This window comes from Camelus bactrianus, chromosome X, assembly GCF_048773025.1.
Source record: "Camelus bactrianus isolate YW-2024 breed Bactrian camel chromosome X, ASM4877302v1, whole genome shotgun sequence".
NCBI lineage: Eukaryota > Metazoa > Chordata > Mammalia > Artiodactyla > Camelidae > Camelus > Camelus bactrianus.
Genome location: NC_133575.1, coordinates 18183591 through 18198823, shown reverse-complemented (window position 1 = coordinate 18198823; position 15233 = coordinate 18183591). Strand labels below are relative to the sequence as shown.

At 36.5% G+C, this 15233-nt stretch overlaps 1 protein-coding gene across 1 annotated transcript; it reads right to left on the bottom strand.

Moving 5' to 3' along the window:
• Positions 1 to 1660: 1660 nt before the first annotated feature.
• On the bottom strand, positions 1661 to 14839 carry EIF2S3 (eukaryotic translation initiation factor 2 subunit gamma). Its single transcript, XM_010970315.3, has 12 exons — positions 14725 to 14839; positions 14016 to 14079; positions 12766 to 12893; positions 12554 to 12675; positions 10413 to 10507; positions 8970 to 9128; positions 8072 to 8206; positions 6622 to 6716; positions 6057 to 6201; positions 4423 to 4592; positions 3878 to 4050; positions 1661 to 2259 (listed from the first exon to the last, which is right to left on the bottom strand). Exons 1-12 carry the CDS (start codon positions 14791 to 14793, stop codon positions 2196 to 2198), a joined length of 1419 nt encoding a protein of 472 aa, XP_010968617.1. The 5' UTR covers positions 14794 to 14839; the 3' UTR covers positions 1661 to 2195.
• Between the last annotated feature and the right edge of the window lie 394 nt (positions 14840 to 15233).

The window sequence follows — 15233 nt, the reverse complement described above, 5'->3', positions numbered from 1 at the left end:
AAAGAACCCATTTCACTGGGAGCTTTACTATATTAAGTTTTTCTAGGAATGGAATTTCAGAAGTTTAATGCGAGTGCAGCTATTTGCACTCTTACTAGTCCTTTTTCCTCTGCAAAAACCAAAGACACACACCATCTTTGGAGATTACATACAAAGAGTGAAATAGTGAAGAGAGCTGTCTAGATCAGCCTGGAAGTCACCTGGATGTCGTCACATGCCCTCCATTTCCGTGAGACTAACTTTACAACTTATTAGAGTTGTACATAGTATTCGTTTCCAAAAAGTGTAACTGGTTGTATGGAAAACAGACTGCAGTGGGGCAACCGTGGAAGTGAGGAGGTACAGGGCCATTCTAGGTGAGAGGCAGCTTCAACTAGGGCAGTAGCAGTGGAGATGGTGAGAACTGGTCCAGTTCTGAAAATCTCTTAACAGGAGAGCCAAGAGGATTTACATATACAATGTACTTTCATCAGTAACATCACATTACAGGCAGATTCTCAACCAGGTACATCTTTTGCTGAGAATCACTATACTGACCTCAAGTTCTATGAAAATCAGGCTCACTGTTTTCATATTTGTGTATTCCCATGTACACTAAGCACAGTGCTTTGCAAATTTGTCAAAATTCATGCGGATGTCTGAAATAGAAAACAGACTTCTGGTTTCAGTTCTGACATGAGATTAACTAAAATAAATAAGTCAACTATTGCAAAGTTTTGAGTCTTATGTTACTCCAGAATTTTTGGTACAAAACACATGGGGACATGTTAGATATAAAAATTAATGTTTGGATTAGAACCTTGCTTCATTCAAGTGTGTTCCTCATGCTATAACACAACCCTTCAAAATCAAGCAAGTAAGTAACATTAACATGCTTCCTCAAAACTTATAAACTTAAGTAACAACTCAGAGCCGCTCCTACTAAACTTCTACAAGGCAGCAGGTTCAATGCCCCAAAGAGCACAGTATTACAACTGTGGCATCAAGTCCCACATTAAATGCAAATTTAAGAAGAGCAAACCAGAGGGTATTATTGGACTACCAAAACTCAGTAAGATTCTGTGTTATTTGATACACCTACTTCTCAACTCTAAATTTGCTTCTCAACACAGAAGAGTTTTTTTTTTTTTAATTATGCCTGAGCTCCACTCAAAACCAATGAAATCAAAATCTCTGTGGAGCATCTATCTTTTTTTAAGATTCTCCAACAATTCTAATGTCAGTCAGAGTTATGAACCATTGCTTTAACAGAATCTTATGAAATAAAAAAAAAAAAACTTAAAAGCATGGCACGCAGGAACATGGAGAATAAGTTAAAAACCAAAGGGCTCATCCTTTGCTTTCTAACATCTTTTACCCTTTGAAAGTTCCAAAGATTACTAACATTAGAATCTACATCATAACTGTGTCAATTAAGCAGTTAAAAAAAAAAAAACACAAAACAAGGCCTGGAAAGATCTCTGTTACTTATCTAAAATCATCTGGTGTTAACAGTATTTTCCAATGGGGGAAAACTGTCAGGTTTCAGACGTAAAGCAATGCAGAAACAATCACAGGGCATCACAGGGAGAGGGCGACAACTTCAGGCTCTAGTTTCCTGTGTCCAGGCCAGGAAAAGAGGAAGGGGAGAGAGAGGTGTGTCAATGGGAACGAGCACTCGTGCCCTGAAGGATAATTTTATTTGAACTTATTAATTTCTTTTTCACTCAAAATTGCAAAGACAAAGCAGCATAAAATATGGGGCAAAGGAAATTGGTCTTTCAGAATCTGTCTTCAAGATTTTACTGATATAATAATCCTTCAGCCCTAGAGCTACTCAAAGATGAATTATGAAAATGATGAAGAAAAACTTTATTTCAAACAGGTTCAGTGGTATGTGTACTACAGCAAAGGTGGGCTGTAGCAAAGTTTCATTTTAAACCTGCACTGATATATAAATTAGACATTATTTGGGAGTGATTAATTTCTGGTAAAATGTAGACTCAATCCAACATTATGCCAATTTTTACATTTATTGTAGACCCCATTTATTTTAGTACTAGAGGTTAAATTTTCATCACCGAAAAATGAGAATAACCTTACAGCTACTACTAAGGTAATAAGCTGTGAAATTAACTCCTCACTATTGCTTTGAAAATATACCCCTAGGTTGTTAAGAGAAATTCCAACTTCATCCAAATGTATTATTTAATTCTTCAGTCATCATCTACTGTTGGCTTGATTGTCACTCCTCTTCTTATTTGACCCCAACCAATCAAACTGCAAAATGAAAATAAAAGAAATCATGAATTTTACATCCATTTCATTATCATTACCACATAATCATATGATATAACTAGTTTTACTTGCCTATCTGCTAAATCTGAGTATTTTCAAAACCCACTCCTCCAAAAAGAAAGCTCACACTATCTTCTTACATGCAGAGATGGGCTCTAGCTCGAATGAATGACAGGAAACGCAAACAAAAAGTTGCTACTATAAATATGTTCGTCTTCACTCTATGAAAATATACCTATCTGTTCAGAACCACCAATGAAGAACCTTTCAGTCTGCCTAAGAAACCATGCTGATACACAAACCATCTCAATCTGATTTTTTAAAAATTTCATTCTCTTTTTCTCCTTGAAAGATAAAAAATTTTTAACCATTCAGAGCACCTCAACAAATCACAATGGACTTATCATGACCTTAGCTGGTAAAGGAAATTAAGAGAAGCATTAGAGGACTAGGTAGTCTATAAACAGATTACTCTCAACAGCAGACTTCTGCTCCCTCTTTCCAAGTCTACTCTGATCAATGACCAGGCTTTTTGAGGTCATTTAACCAGCTGAGGATTGTTCACCATTTTCTAATCACTATAGTCAAGCTCAATTCACACAAAAATCATCAGTGGATGCCAAATCCGGGAGGTGGGATTTGATGAGGAGCAGGCTATTTGCAGAGGCTCCCCGCAAGAGTGCTTATTAGTTTCAAGGGTAAAAAGATTAACTGTATCATGGAGAAACTGGCTACCACCTTGACTGCATGGTCAAAATTAACCTCAGTAAGGAGAAGCAGTCAGATATGTCTCTGGATGTGATTCCCTGAGGACGCATCACCACCTACATGAAAAAGTATTCTAGCCAAGAAAACATGGCCTGAATCTAAACTTAGGAAATATCAGATAAACCCAAACTGAGGAACAGTCTAGAAAGTAACTAGCTTCTATTCTTCAAAACTGTCAATGACAAGAAACAAAGAAAGGATGAAGAAGTTCCAGATTAGAGATCAAAGAGATGTGAAAACTAAATGCAATGCATGATCCTAGATAGGAGGGACATTATTGGGACAAGTGATAAAATTGGAACATGGACTGTAGATTTCTGTATTTTATCACTGTTAAACTTCTTGAAGTGGTTCTGTAAGAGAATATTCTTGTTTTTAGGAAATATACACTTAACTATTAACAGAGCAAGGGGCAACCTGCTTCTCAAATGGTGAGAAAAAAGTACACAAACTGTCACATATAAGAATAAATTGTGTATCTAAGAAAAGGGAATGCAGTAGTTTTATGTGCAATTCTGGCAACTTTCCTGTTAAGTCTGAAATTATTTCCAAATAATATGTTTTAAAAAAGCCAAAGACAAGGGAAATACTGAACCTAAATTCACTGGTTTTTACACAGGCTGTGCCTATCACAAATCAGGGCTAGAAATGCAGATTTCAAAGTCATCCAAACGAACAGGTGAGAGTTAAAGGCAAAGTAACTGTGGTGTTCAAGGTAAAGTGTGTGTGTGTGCATATATACCACCAAAAACTTAAGAAAACTGATTGTGTGGGGGTTTTGTTTTTTGGGGTTTTTTTTGTTTTTACAGTAACAAAAGGCTAATAAACTTACCGCCAGTGTTTCTCAACTCTTCGGCTAAGGGCAATTTTTTCTCCTACTTCTGTGCACACAGGATTAGTCAAAACAATTTTGCCCAAATCAGCCTTGACAGCACTAACTCTTCCTCCTGTTGACAGGGATCCTATGTTCACCATAAGCACTTCATTCTTAGACAGCTTTTGCACCTAGGGAAATAAATTTGGGAAAAATAAAGCCCCAAATCAAGAAAATGCTCTCCAAAAATGACCGCTTATTTTCCTACAACCTTGCCAACAACGGATGTCAGCAATTTTCCATCTCTGCCCACCTAATCTCACTAAGACTTTAAAAAAAAATCAGATGGATAATAGGAATTATCAGGGCACTGTCATATGTGACATACTGTTTCCTGTTTTGTTTTACTCTAAACTGACTGCAACATAGAAGTTTTCAATTTTCAGGAAGTCAAATTTATCCACCTTTTCTTTTTTCTTAATTCCTGAAAAGAATGAACCTCAAAACTGGTCTTAACATCACTGTCACTTTTTTTAAGAACAGGAATTACAGAAAGCACTTACCTTTGCTGCTTTCTTGTCTCCTTCAGTGCGCACACCTAGAAGCCGTCTAAGCAGGAAATAGGAAATTTCCAATTCTGTGAAGATCTCAGGTAAAGCTCCAACCGCACCAAGTACCTGCCCCACCATTCTGTCAGCCCGGCACAAAGTGGGGTCAATTTTTGTTCCAACTCCTGATATAAAATAAGATATATACAGTCTTAACTTTTTACTTCCCATAAAGCTATTTACCAAAAAAAAAAAAAAAAAAAAAGTCAAACAAGTACAGCATACACATATACAATTTAATATATTTTCGTACTCATGTAATAGCTACATAGATGTGACCAAAATACCTTTATCTGAAGAAACAGAATTATAAACTGACAGGTTAGTTAGGCATTTAAGAACAGAAAGATTCTCTAGATTTAAATTCTAAACAAAGGACAGAGATAACAGTCTAACTCAAAAAATGAGTCTGAATATCCTTAATGAAGGCTGAAGAGATACAAAATTCATGAGTAGTGTGCAGAATATTTGCCTGCCATTTCTCCCCTGGAAGGCTGATCAAACAGATGGCTTAAAGACTTTATTGATTCCTAGGATCCACTTCAAAGTATTTCAGCTGTATGTCTTTCAAGGAGAAGATAGAAGATATAAAGGTGAGGCAAGAATGGTAGAGTACTGATAACTGTTAAAACTGGGTGGTGGCTACATGACCACACACTACACTACATTACACCAGTCTCTCTACTTTGATGTTTGAAAAGTTCCGTAAGTTAAGTGTTTAAAAAGTTTCCAAGGAGGAGGGCATAGCTCAGTACGCACAAGGTCATGGATGGGTTCAATCACTAGCACCTCTATTAAAAAAATGAATAAATATCCCCCCCCAAAAACCAAAACATAAAGTTTCTAGAGGTTCCTTGTTTACCAAAAAAAAAAAAAAAAAAAAAAAAGGATAAAATTATATACAGTAAACTCTTACAGGATACAACAGAAAAATTATACCAGAGAACACCAGAGAACAAAAAGACAAACTCCTTCTTCACCAAACATTTACTTCTTTAATCCAAAGTTACAGCACCTCTGACTAATAGTCACTGTATCTTGCCTTTTTCTGGGTATCTGGTAATACACTAAATTGTATGAGACCAGAAAATCTATAAATTATCTCAGTAGTTCCTATATAATAGAAATTATCTTCTTTTATTCCCACCTCAGTGTAACTATGGTCTGATATGATTCAAATGGCATTTGTGGGTAACTTTCCACTTGTAAAACACACCTAAAAAACCACCACTCGCTACCCCAAAAACCATGTAGGTAAAAAAAAAAAAGAAAAAAGAAAAAAAAGAAAGTATAGTTAGGTATTTTAAGTGTTAGGTCATGAAACTTACTGTTACTGCTAGCCAGGGGCTACTTTATATAATTAAACCAAAATGTATTCTTCTTTAGGCTTAAAAATAATTTTTATAAACACATGAAACCATCTTATGCCCTAAAATCAACAGCTTAACCACATGTATGTCCCCCTACCTTGTTCAATTATTAAACCCAATTAAAAACCTATAATAAATTCTTAAGGGCAATCCATTTCCTATGCAAATACCATAAATATCCACAGATTAAACCCATAGAAATGAGAGGAAAATCCTTACCAATAAGCCCTCCTGGAGCAGCATACTGAAGATCATTATGCTCTGCGAAAAGCGACACAATTTTGGAAAAGATTGGTTTACACATGAGTTTTCCTTCACTATCTTTGGAAACAATACCAGGTCTGACCTCTATCTCCTGGCCCACCTATAAAAATATAAATAATTAATTAGAATCATTGTTGGACAACACAATTTTCATTACATATAAAAAGTTCTAATAGGAAGACCATAAAACTGAAAAGGCAGCTCTTTCCCTATTTCTAAGATGACTATTTAAAAAACAAGATATGGAAGAGAGCTTCAAAACCAGAACCATCCAACTGTTTCTAACTACCTATCACCATATAAAATGTGCTCCGTATTCACAGGAGCCTATACTCATAGAAGCCTATAAAGTTAGGGGTCAAACACATTCAAAAGACATCATAGTAAACAAAGAAATCTCTATCAAGTACTAGACACCATGAAAAAAAAATTATTTTCCAATTTGGAGTGTCCATACTATTTTCCTGATTAAGACAAGGGAAAACAAAAACAAAACCACAACAACCAAAATCCAGTTTACCTTTAATACTCCTTTTAGAATACTACCACCAGCCACGCCCCCCTTAAGGTCATCAACTTCACAGCCAGGCTTGTTGACATCAAAAGACCTAATGACTGAAAGAAAACAAAACAAATTAAAGTCAATTCTATTCACTTTAGTTTCAGAAAAAATATGATTTTGTAAGTTAACTTTTCTAAAATAGTAGACACATAAGATTTATATCACAGGGGTGACTTTGTGACAAAATCTCATAGTACTATTCCAACTAAATTTACTGCAGCCTTAATTATAATGGAAAAAGTGGAAATCACTTAAAAGTTCATTGATAGGAAGCATATTATGGTACATCCATGGTAAGGAGTATCATGCCCCTGTTAAAATAGAATTTTAGAGCCATATGTAATGAATAACATAGAAGGATAACTCACATACTGCTAAAAGAAAAAACTAATTATGCATAGTATGATTTCACTTCCACAAACAAAACAAGAAACGTACATGTTTATACATGATGACATGAGCAAAGAGAAAGGTGCAGGAATAACAGACACCAATTGTTAACTCTGGTTACTTCAGGGCTACGGGGTGAGGAAGACTGGACTTTTTCCTTTGTGTACCTCTATGTTATATGACTTCTGCAACAAAAATTTAGTTTTAAAACTTCAAAAAACTCTAGGACAATGTGACCTGCACTGAGGTTCTGAGAGCAGTGACCCTTAACAAGGGGTATGTATCACCAATCACCTAAGAGAACACTTCCCACGACACACAGTGGGTCCTGGGTGAAGACTCAGAGGGGCTCAAATGTCTGTTTTGAAAAGGCTCCTACATCTATGTAGAAATCATGAGCTTAGATGATCAAATTATACCAGTATTGGTACTAGGAACTAAAACAAGCGAAAGGGATGAAAATCTTCATTAATGGTACAATGAAATCACTTGTATGGAAGTTCTAATATACTGTTCCTAAGACATAATTCCATAGAATTTTTTTTCTTCTGTCAAGTCCAGAATATTCTTTTTTTTTTTTTTAATTGGAGTATAGTCAGTTTACAGTGCTGTATCAATTTCTGGTGTACAGCATACTATTTCAGTCATACATATACATACATATATTTGTTTTCAGATTCTTTCTCACTATAGGTTACTACAAGATATTGACTATAGCTCCCTGTGCTATGCAGAAGAAACTTGCTGTTTATCTATAGTTGTATTTCTCCTTCTTGATCACATAACATACCATATACCAAGCACAAAAAGGTCAAAAGTTCCTTCTGTACTCAGGACTCTGCCTCTTATCCAGTAATGCAATCTAGCATTGCCAAAATAATCTAAGAATTAATTGATTTCAAAAAAAATCTTATGAAGATTATAATTTCTCACCTCTGCAGAAAGAGGAAATATTAATAAACATCCTTAAAGGGGAATTACCAATATGGAAAAAGGTCAGACCAATCCTATCACTTACCAATAAGTCGGGGTTCTGAAGTAAAGTCTCTTGGGGGTACTGGAATTTTCTTTACTATGTACTCACAGACAACTTCAATATTGTATTTTAGCTGAGCAGAAATTGGAATAATAGGAGCTCCTTCTGCTACGGTACCTATACGACAAAATTCAGAAAGATCAAAATTCTTCAGTTTTACAGAACCTGTTATTTACATTACAGGAAATAGTTACGATTACTACAAGAGACGCCTAAACATCCCCACAGATGCCACCAGCAGGTAGAAAGTAATTATTCTTTTTAGAAAGGCGTCAGTATTCTACGTTTGCTTTTACTCCTGAAAATGACTACTACTGCCTTTAAGGAAAACAAATGTCAAAATACATTAACAGATTTATTTAATATACCAATAATAATAAAACTGTTACATAAAATACCAACACTCCTGGGAAAGAGCACTTTACTAGTTGAAAGATTTCTAATAACATGTAATTAACACCCCAATAAATGTCAAGATAAAATTATAGACTCTTTGCTAATCAAAGACAGCTGGCACATATAATATTTGCTCCTTATTAATTATATGTCAAATAGGCTGGTCAAAGAAATGGACCAAACATAATTAGATTTTAATCAAAGTGACATTTTGTTGTTGTTATGCTAGAACTGGGTTCACAGGAAGTCAACCTTTCTAACAAGAAAAACACGGCTAACAGAGGATCAAATGTCAACAATAAGGGAAGACACTATACCGCTAGAGAAAGCAATACTAAAAGATTAAATAAACCATTGTCAGTTCCAATTCTCAAAGCAGCTACTCAGTAAGAATAGAATTAAGACTTGACTTTTTTTTTTTAAATGCCTTTGTTTATTTTACTATCACCAAGGAGGATTTTTATTAGACATTATGGCTTCTTACCTTGTACAAATGCAAGGATCTGGTCATACTGTTCTTTAGCCTGGCTTTCTTTTACCAAATCAATTTTATTTTGTAGAATCAAAATATGCTTCAGTTTCATGATTTCTATAGCAGCCAGGTGTTCAGAAGTCTGAGGTTGAGGACAAGACTCATTACCAGCTAGATGATGAAGAATAAAAAAGAAGCATGAGATAGCCAGAAGTATTTGCCAGGATAGGCAAATCCATAAGAGACAGACAAGAGATCAGTGGGTGCCACAGGCTGAGGGGAAAGAGGATTAGAGTGACTGCCTAATAGGTTCAGGGTTTCCTTTTGAGGTGAAGAAAATGTTCTGGAACTAGATAGCGGTGATGCTTGCACAACATTGTGAATGTACTCATTGCCACGAAATTGTACACTTTAAATGGTTAAGATGGTAAATTTTATGTTATGTGTATTTTACTACCAAATATATATATATATATATCTCTACATGGCTGACATCTAATAAAGGAAACGCTTGAATGCCCTAGCCCTATTCAAGGCAGAAGTCCTGGATCATTGTCAAGCATCCATCTTTTGCCCCTGCCTCATCCCGCATTCATTTGCCTGCATTCACTGGAGCATCCCAATCATTTGGCTCCCATTCCTGGTCCTAACCAAGAAGCTTGGAATCAACAAGTTTGGCATTTCAAGGTCTGTCCTCAGCTTTTCCTCAGATATAAGGTATGGCTGGCTCTATCCAGTCTTAGAGATGTTCTGGCCCAGTCAAGCTCCTGAGAGGCAGAGTAACTAAGAGGGGAAGACACTTAATACATAATACAGTCCATGAATTTCAACTACTAACAGAGGTTACTCCCTAACAAGAGGAGGGAAGAACACTAAAAATAACAGTTTACATTATAAAGAAATAGGCATGTTCTGTTGGGGACTCGAACAATCATCCTCCCTAAGGGTGATGTTTCAGGTGTCCTGTACTATATCCTCTTGGCATACTTTAAAAAAATTACATAGCATAGCAACAAGATCTCTCAGCAGTTCACATAAGGGAAGTAACACAACCCTAGCCTTGAAAATCCCAATTCAGGTCTAGACTTCAGCACTTATTAAGATTTGCATCTAAATAAAACCATCATACACCAATGTTGCAGTAGACAGCTCAAAGACACATAACACAAAAAACATACATGTACTTTTACATGTAAATATAAAACTAAAAGGCACTGCCGACCTTTTCAGATATATACCACCATAAGAATTCTCACAGACATCAGGCCTAGGTCTATTTTGCTTAATATTTTGTGATAGCTGGTAGGCAAGGATGTCATCTTGGATGACACGTTAGTTACCATTCGTCACATTTAGGTACTAGATATGGCCCTTAAAGGCCTTAGTTCCCCTTTAAATATTCCATCTTGGACTTGACACAGAATGATTTGCCCAAACTAATTCTGACATATTTACCTATTAGCAGAAGAGCTGCATCCATCACTGCAGCACCGTTCAGCATAGTAGCCATCAAAATATCGTGGCCCGGACAGTCAACAAAGGAAACATGTCTAATAATTGAGAAATAACAATCAGTCCTAAGGTCAATCAATACTTCAATATGCAAGTTACAGATTTCATAAAATTAAATCTCTTTAAACACAGAATATGAATATTACATAAGAGTATGGAAATAATTCTTATTGCTATAAAGTCAAGTAGTTACAGGACTTGGTGCTTCTAGATCTCAGAAATAAGATTACCTATTAGCTCAATTCAAAACTAAATGAACAAACTCATAGAAAGAGACCAAATTTGTCATTACCAAATCTGTGGTCACCTGAGGTGGGGAGAGGGGGAACTGGATGAAAGCAGTCAAAAGGTACAATCATTCAGTTATAAGGTAAATAAATACTAGGGGTATAATGTACAATATGATAAATATAATTAACACTGTTGTATGTTATACAGGAAAATTGTTGACAGTAAATTCTAAGAGTTCTCATGATGAGGAAAAAAATTTTTTTTCTATTTTTTTAAGTTTGTATCTATAGGAGATGATGTTCACGAAACTTATTTCAATAATCATTTCATGATGTATGTAAGTCAAATCATTATGTTGTATACCTTAAACTTATACAGTGCTATATGTCAATTATCTCTCAATAAAACTGGAAGAAAAAATGAAATATGAAAAGAACAGCAGCAAAAAAGATTACCTACTGGCCGAGTAAAATCACTGCAGATCATTACAAAGCAAATGAAATCTATGTGTAGAAAGAGACAGAAATCCCCAAATCTAATCAAAATAAATACAGTAAAAAGTGTATATTGGGAATGTTACTGATTTGAAAGCTAAAACAGTGTTAATAGAATGGGCACTGCCACGTGAAAAAATAAATTGCCAAAAATTTCTCTAGCATCTTGAAAAGTTGGAATTGCCAATCTGAAGTGGAAATAGCAGCAGTTTTAACAAAACTATGTATGCTACTCATTCAGAATCATTATGTTTAATAACTGAATGCTCACACTGTCATATTCTAAAATAGGGGTCAGCAAACTGGCCCACTGCCACACCCACTCGTGCACATCACTTCTGCTTTCATAAGGCAAGAGCAGAAATGAGCAGTTGCAAAAGAGAACTTACGGCCTGCAAAGCTGAAAATATTTACTATCAGGCCCTTCACAGAAAAAATTTGCTGATTCCTGATAAGGGCCACAACAAGGGTGAGGCAAATGAGGCACTCACCCCAGGTGCAAAATTTAAGGGGGTGCCAAAAAACCTAATCAACAAGACAAATAATATTTCAATATTTTTAAAAATCAAAATTCATGCCAAAAATTCCACAATGAACAAAATATCAAAAATGTAAATGAAAACAAGATCAGCAATGATGCCATGCAAAAACAAAACTAGAAAACCAGTGATAAAGAGAAAAAAAACAGTAATTTGAGCCTGTCTTTATTTTTAAAAATGATATTCTGGTATGATTTCTTTGCATTAATTTCAAAAAACACTGCATTGAAATACTACTTATCTTGATTACTGAAGGCCTTTTTTTTTTTTTTTTTAAAGCTTTCTCTTTCCTCTTAAATTCTGGGCCTCATTCATCTCTCCCTAGTCTCAGCTCTGCCCTTGATCTAGAATTTTCTTGTGGAACATCCCCAACCCCCATAAACATCACTAGGTGAACGTCAGTATCCTCTGATAAAAAATAAAGATACGCAATCATATTCAGAAAACAGATGGGTAACAAGCCCCATGTATTTAAGAGAGGTGATTAAGAATAGCTTTGTTTCTCTATCTAAGAAGTAGAAACAACACTGTTTAAAAGAAATTTAGGAAGCCTGGCAAAAAGAATCCCTTAAGTCCAATGATCTGTTTCCTTCCATTTCATTCTACGTATGTGATACCTTTCCTTTGGAGAACTTTTCATGTAAGTATCTTAACATAGGTTTAAAAACTTCATTATGGACAATGAAGACAAAATAATGAAAAAATAAAGCCATTCAACAATTAGGTTCATTGTTTATTATCTCAATTAAATATTTCAAAAAGCACAAATCACAAGACAACAAAATGTGAAGTGCAGTGTTTTTAGCATGAAAGAAGTCACCTGACTAATTTGAAGTTCCCTTTGGTTCCTGGAATGTCTGTAGGAAATTCATCAGGTGTACTACTTCCACAGGATCTGTAACATTCTGGCCGAGGACAACTTGGGTCATCAAGTTTATAAATCTAAAAGTTTCAATGAAAAAAAGATATGGATTTGTTATCTGCACATTCAACAACTAAAGTTAATTTCTAATTTCACTGTACACAGCTCACCTTAGCATTAGCATAGCCAAGTTTGATTGTAATATTTCTTTCTAGTTCATTTTTGAACCTGACAGTGTGAACTCCAGAAATAGCTTTAACAACCGTAGATTTCCCATGAGCTACGTGACCAATTGTACCTATAGACAAAGTACAAAAAATTAATTCACGTGCATTCAGTTACACCACATATTTTTTCATTTTCAGAGTAGAAAACCCAAAGTCACAACTCATTGTAAACATCAACGTAAAACCAACGATGACTTCAATTTTTCCTCCTACACATCCTTTCTACAAAAGATTTATTTTGATAGAGGACTGAAAAGGACTTTCCATGGAGCTGACAACCTTGTTTAAAAACTATACTCAGCATAATACAAGCTATCCATCTTATGTTTTTAATCACAGAAAAGAGAGCCTTCACATAAAATAAACACGTGATAAAAAGTACTTGAAATCTTGTTATCAGGAAACTTTCCAGCATTTCCAGAGTGAAGTAAATAGGTATAAGCAGCCCTGACACAACAAAAAGGAATCCATGAAAACAAGAGAACCCAGGTTTAATTACAGTAATGCTGTCAAGGGTAGCATGTATCTTATAACTTTTTAACAGCCTCATGGTAAAGCCTTACTTTTAACTAGGTTTTACTGTGTTGTTTGTACAGACTCAAATACCCCAAATTTAAATTCAGTCAACATAACTTCTCCTCTAAAGTTCTAGGTACCAATTAAAAAAAAAAACCTCTACTTAATAATAGCTTATATATCAAACAAAACTTTCACACAAACTCTGCCCTTGCAATAATCCTGTGTGGCAAGTACAGTCGCACTTCCCCCATCTTTATTTTTTTAAGTTATTTTATTTTATTGTTTATGGGGGAGGTAATTAGGTTTTTAAAAAAGTTATTTATTTTTGATGGAGGTACTGGTTATTGAACCCAGGACCTTATACATAATAGGAACACACTCTACCACTGAGCTATACCCCACCCCATCTTCAAACTGCTACATGAGTACATATCATTTTATGTTATTGAACTTTTCAGATGTCTGTATCTTTTCTTTTCATCTGGTCTGTAAACTAGGCAACGTAACGTGCAACATGGGTTCCCCAAATATCTAGCAGGTATTTTGTTCACAAGAGCTTAATATCTATTTCTTGAATATCTGCATCCTCATATGATTAAGGTAATCACACAAAGGTTAAAATTACTTGCTGGAGAGCAATCAAGTCAAGGTCTCTTAAGTTATTCTTATCTTACCTATGTTAATTGTGGCTTGTCTGCTGATAACTTCATGCGAAAGTGGCGTCAACTTGGTAACATCCTGCAATCAAATATTTTATTTTTATTTTGTTTTATACTTAAAATTTTTGAAATATGTTTTATGTTAGTCCCAGGTGTACCGCAAAGTGATTCAATTATTATATACATACATTCTTTTACAGACTCTATTTTATTATAAATCACTGTACATAAGACGAATCACAACTGTGACTACATTTACTCTCTTCTACTTCTAAAGCGCTTTTCCTATACAAGCAATCTTGGACTCTGATGACTGGGAAGCTCTAAAAGTCCTTCATCGTTACACAAGACTACACCTCCACTCACTATGGGAGACACGGAGGCTGGAGGTCCCCCAGTCTTGAGAGCATTAGCACTGAGGAGAGTGTAGACATTCACTTCCCAGACCTTGAAAAGTGAAAAACCTTTATGACATTTAACACTGTGACATTCTGGCCGAATCATTCAGGAAGCTCGAGGTCCCACGATTTCACATCCCCACACCCAGCTCGCAGACTGGCAGAGGCGCGTGGGGCGGCGCGAGCGCAGTTTAGGGCGCCCGGCTTCAGGGCTCCCTACCCCATGCTCCCGACAGCCCGGCATCGCCTCATCTCAAAGCCTCCATGGAGACCCGGCAATCCTCACTCCTGAACTCACTCAGCATCCTCCCAGAACGATGCCTTACCAAAGTGGCGAGATCTTGCCGAGAAAGGTGCGGCTGCCCTAAAGTCACACCAGCCTCACCCCCCGCCATCTTGCCCGGAGAGGAAGGAAGTCGCCCCGGCAGCTGCCTGACCGTACGCAGGCCCCCTTGTGCCAGGCGGGGCAGCGGAGGCGGGAGGGCCGGCTAGGGCCCAGCCCTGGGAAAGGAGGATGCCCGGTGCAGCAGAGGCTTCACTGCTTGGACTTTTCTTCCCATGGATTTGTATAGTACCTGCTGGCAGGCTGACTAGAAAATACAAGGCCAAGTTTCAGGATCTATTCGTGGCAGACGTGTTGGATATTTGTACAGGCAACGCTGAAGGCAGCCCCAAAAAAGGCCCCTTCCTAGGCGGGTGATGCAACCGATGCGCGCGCTGGCGGGGGGTGTAGCTATTTCCGTTTCCCGAGGGGATGGCCGAGTTTCCACGGGCCTGGGAATCTCATCTGGGGTGTGAGGCTAGACGTTGGGAATATCCTTCTTTACCGATTTCC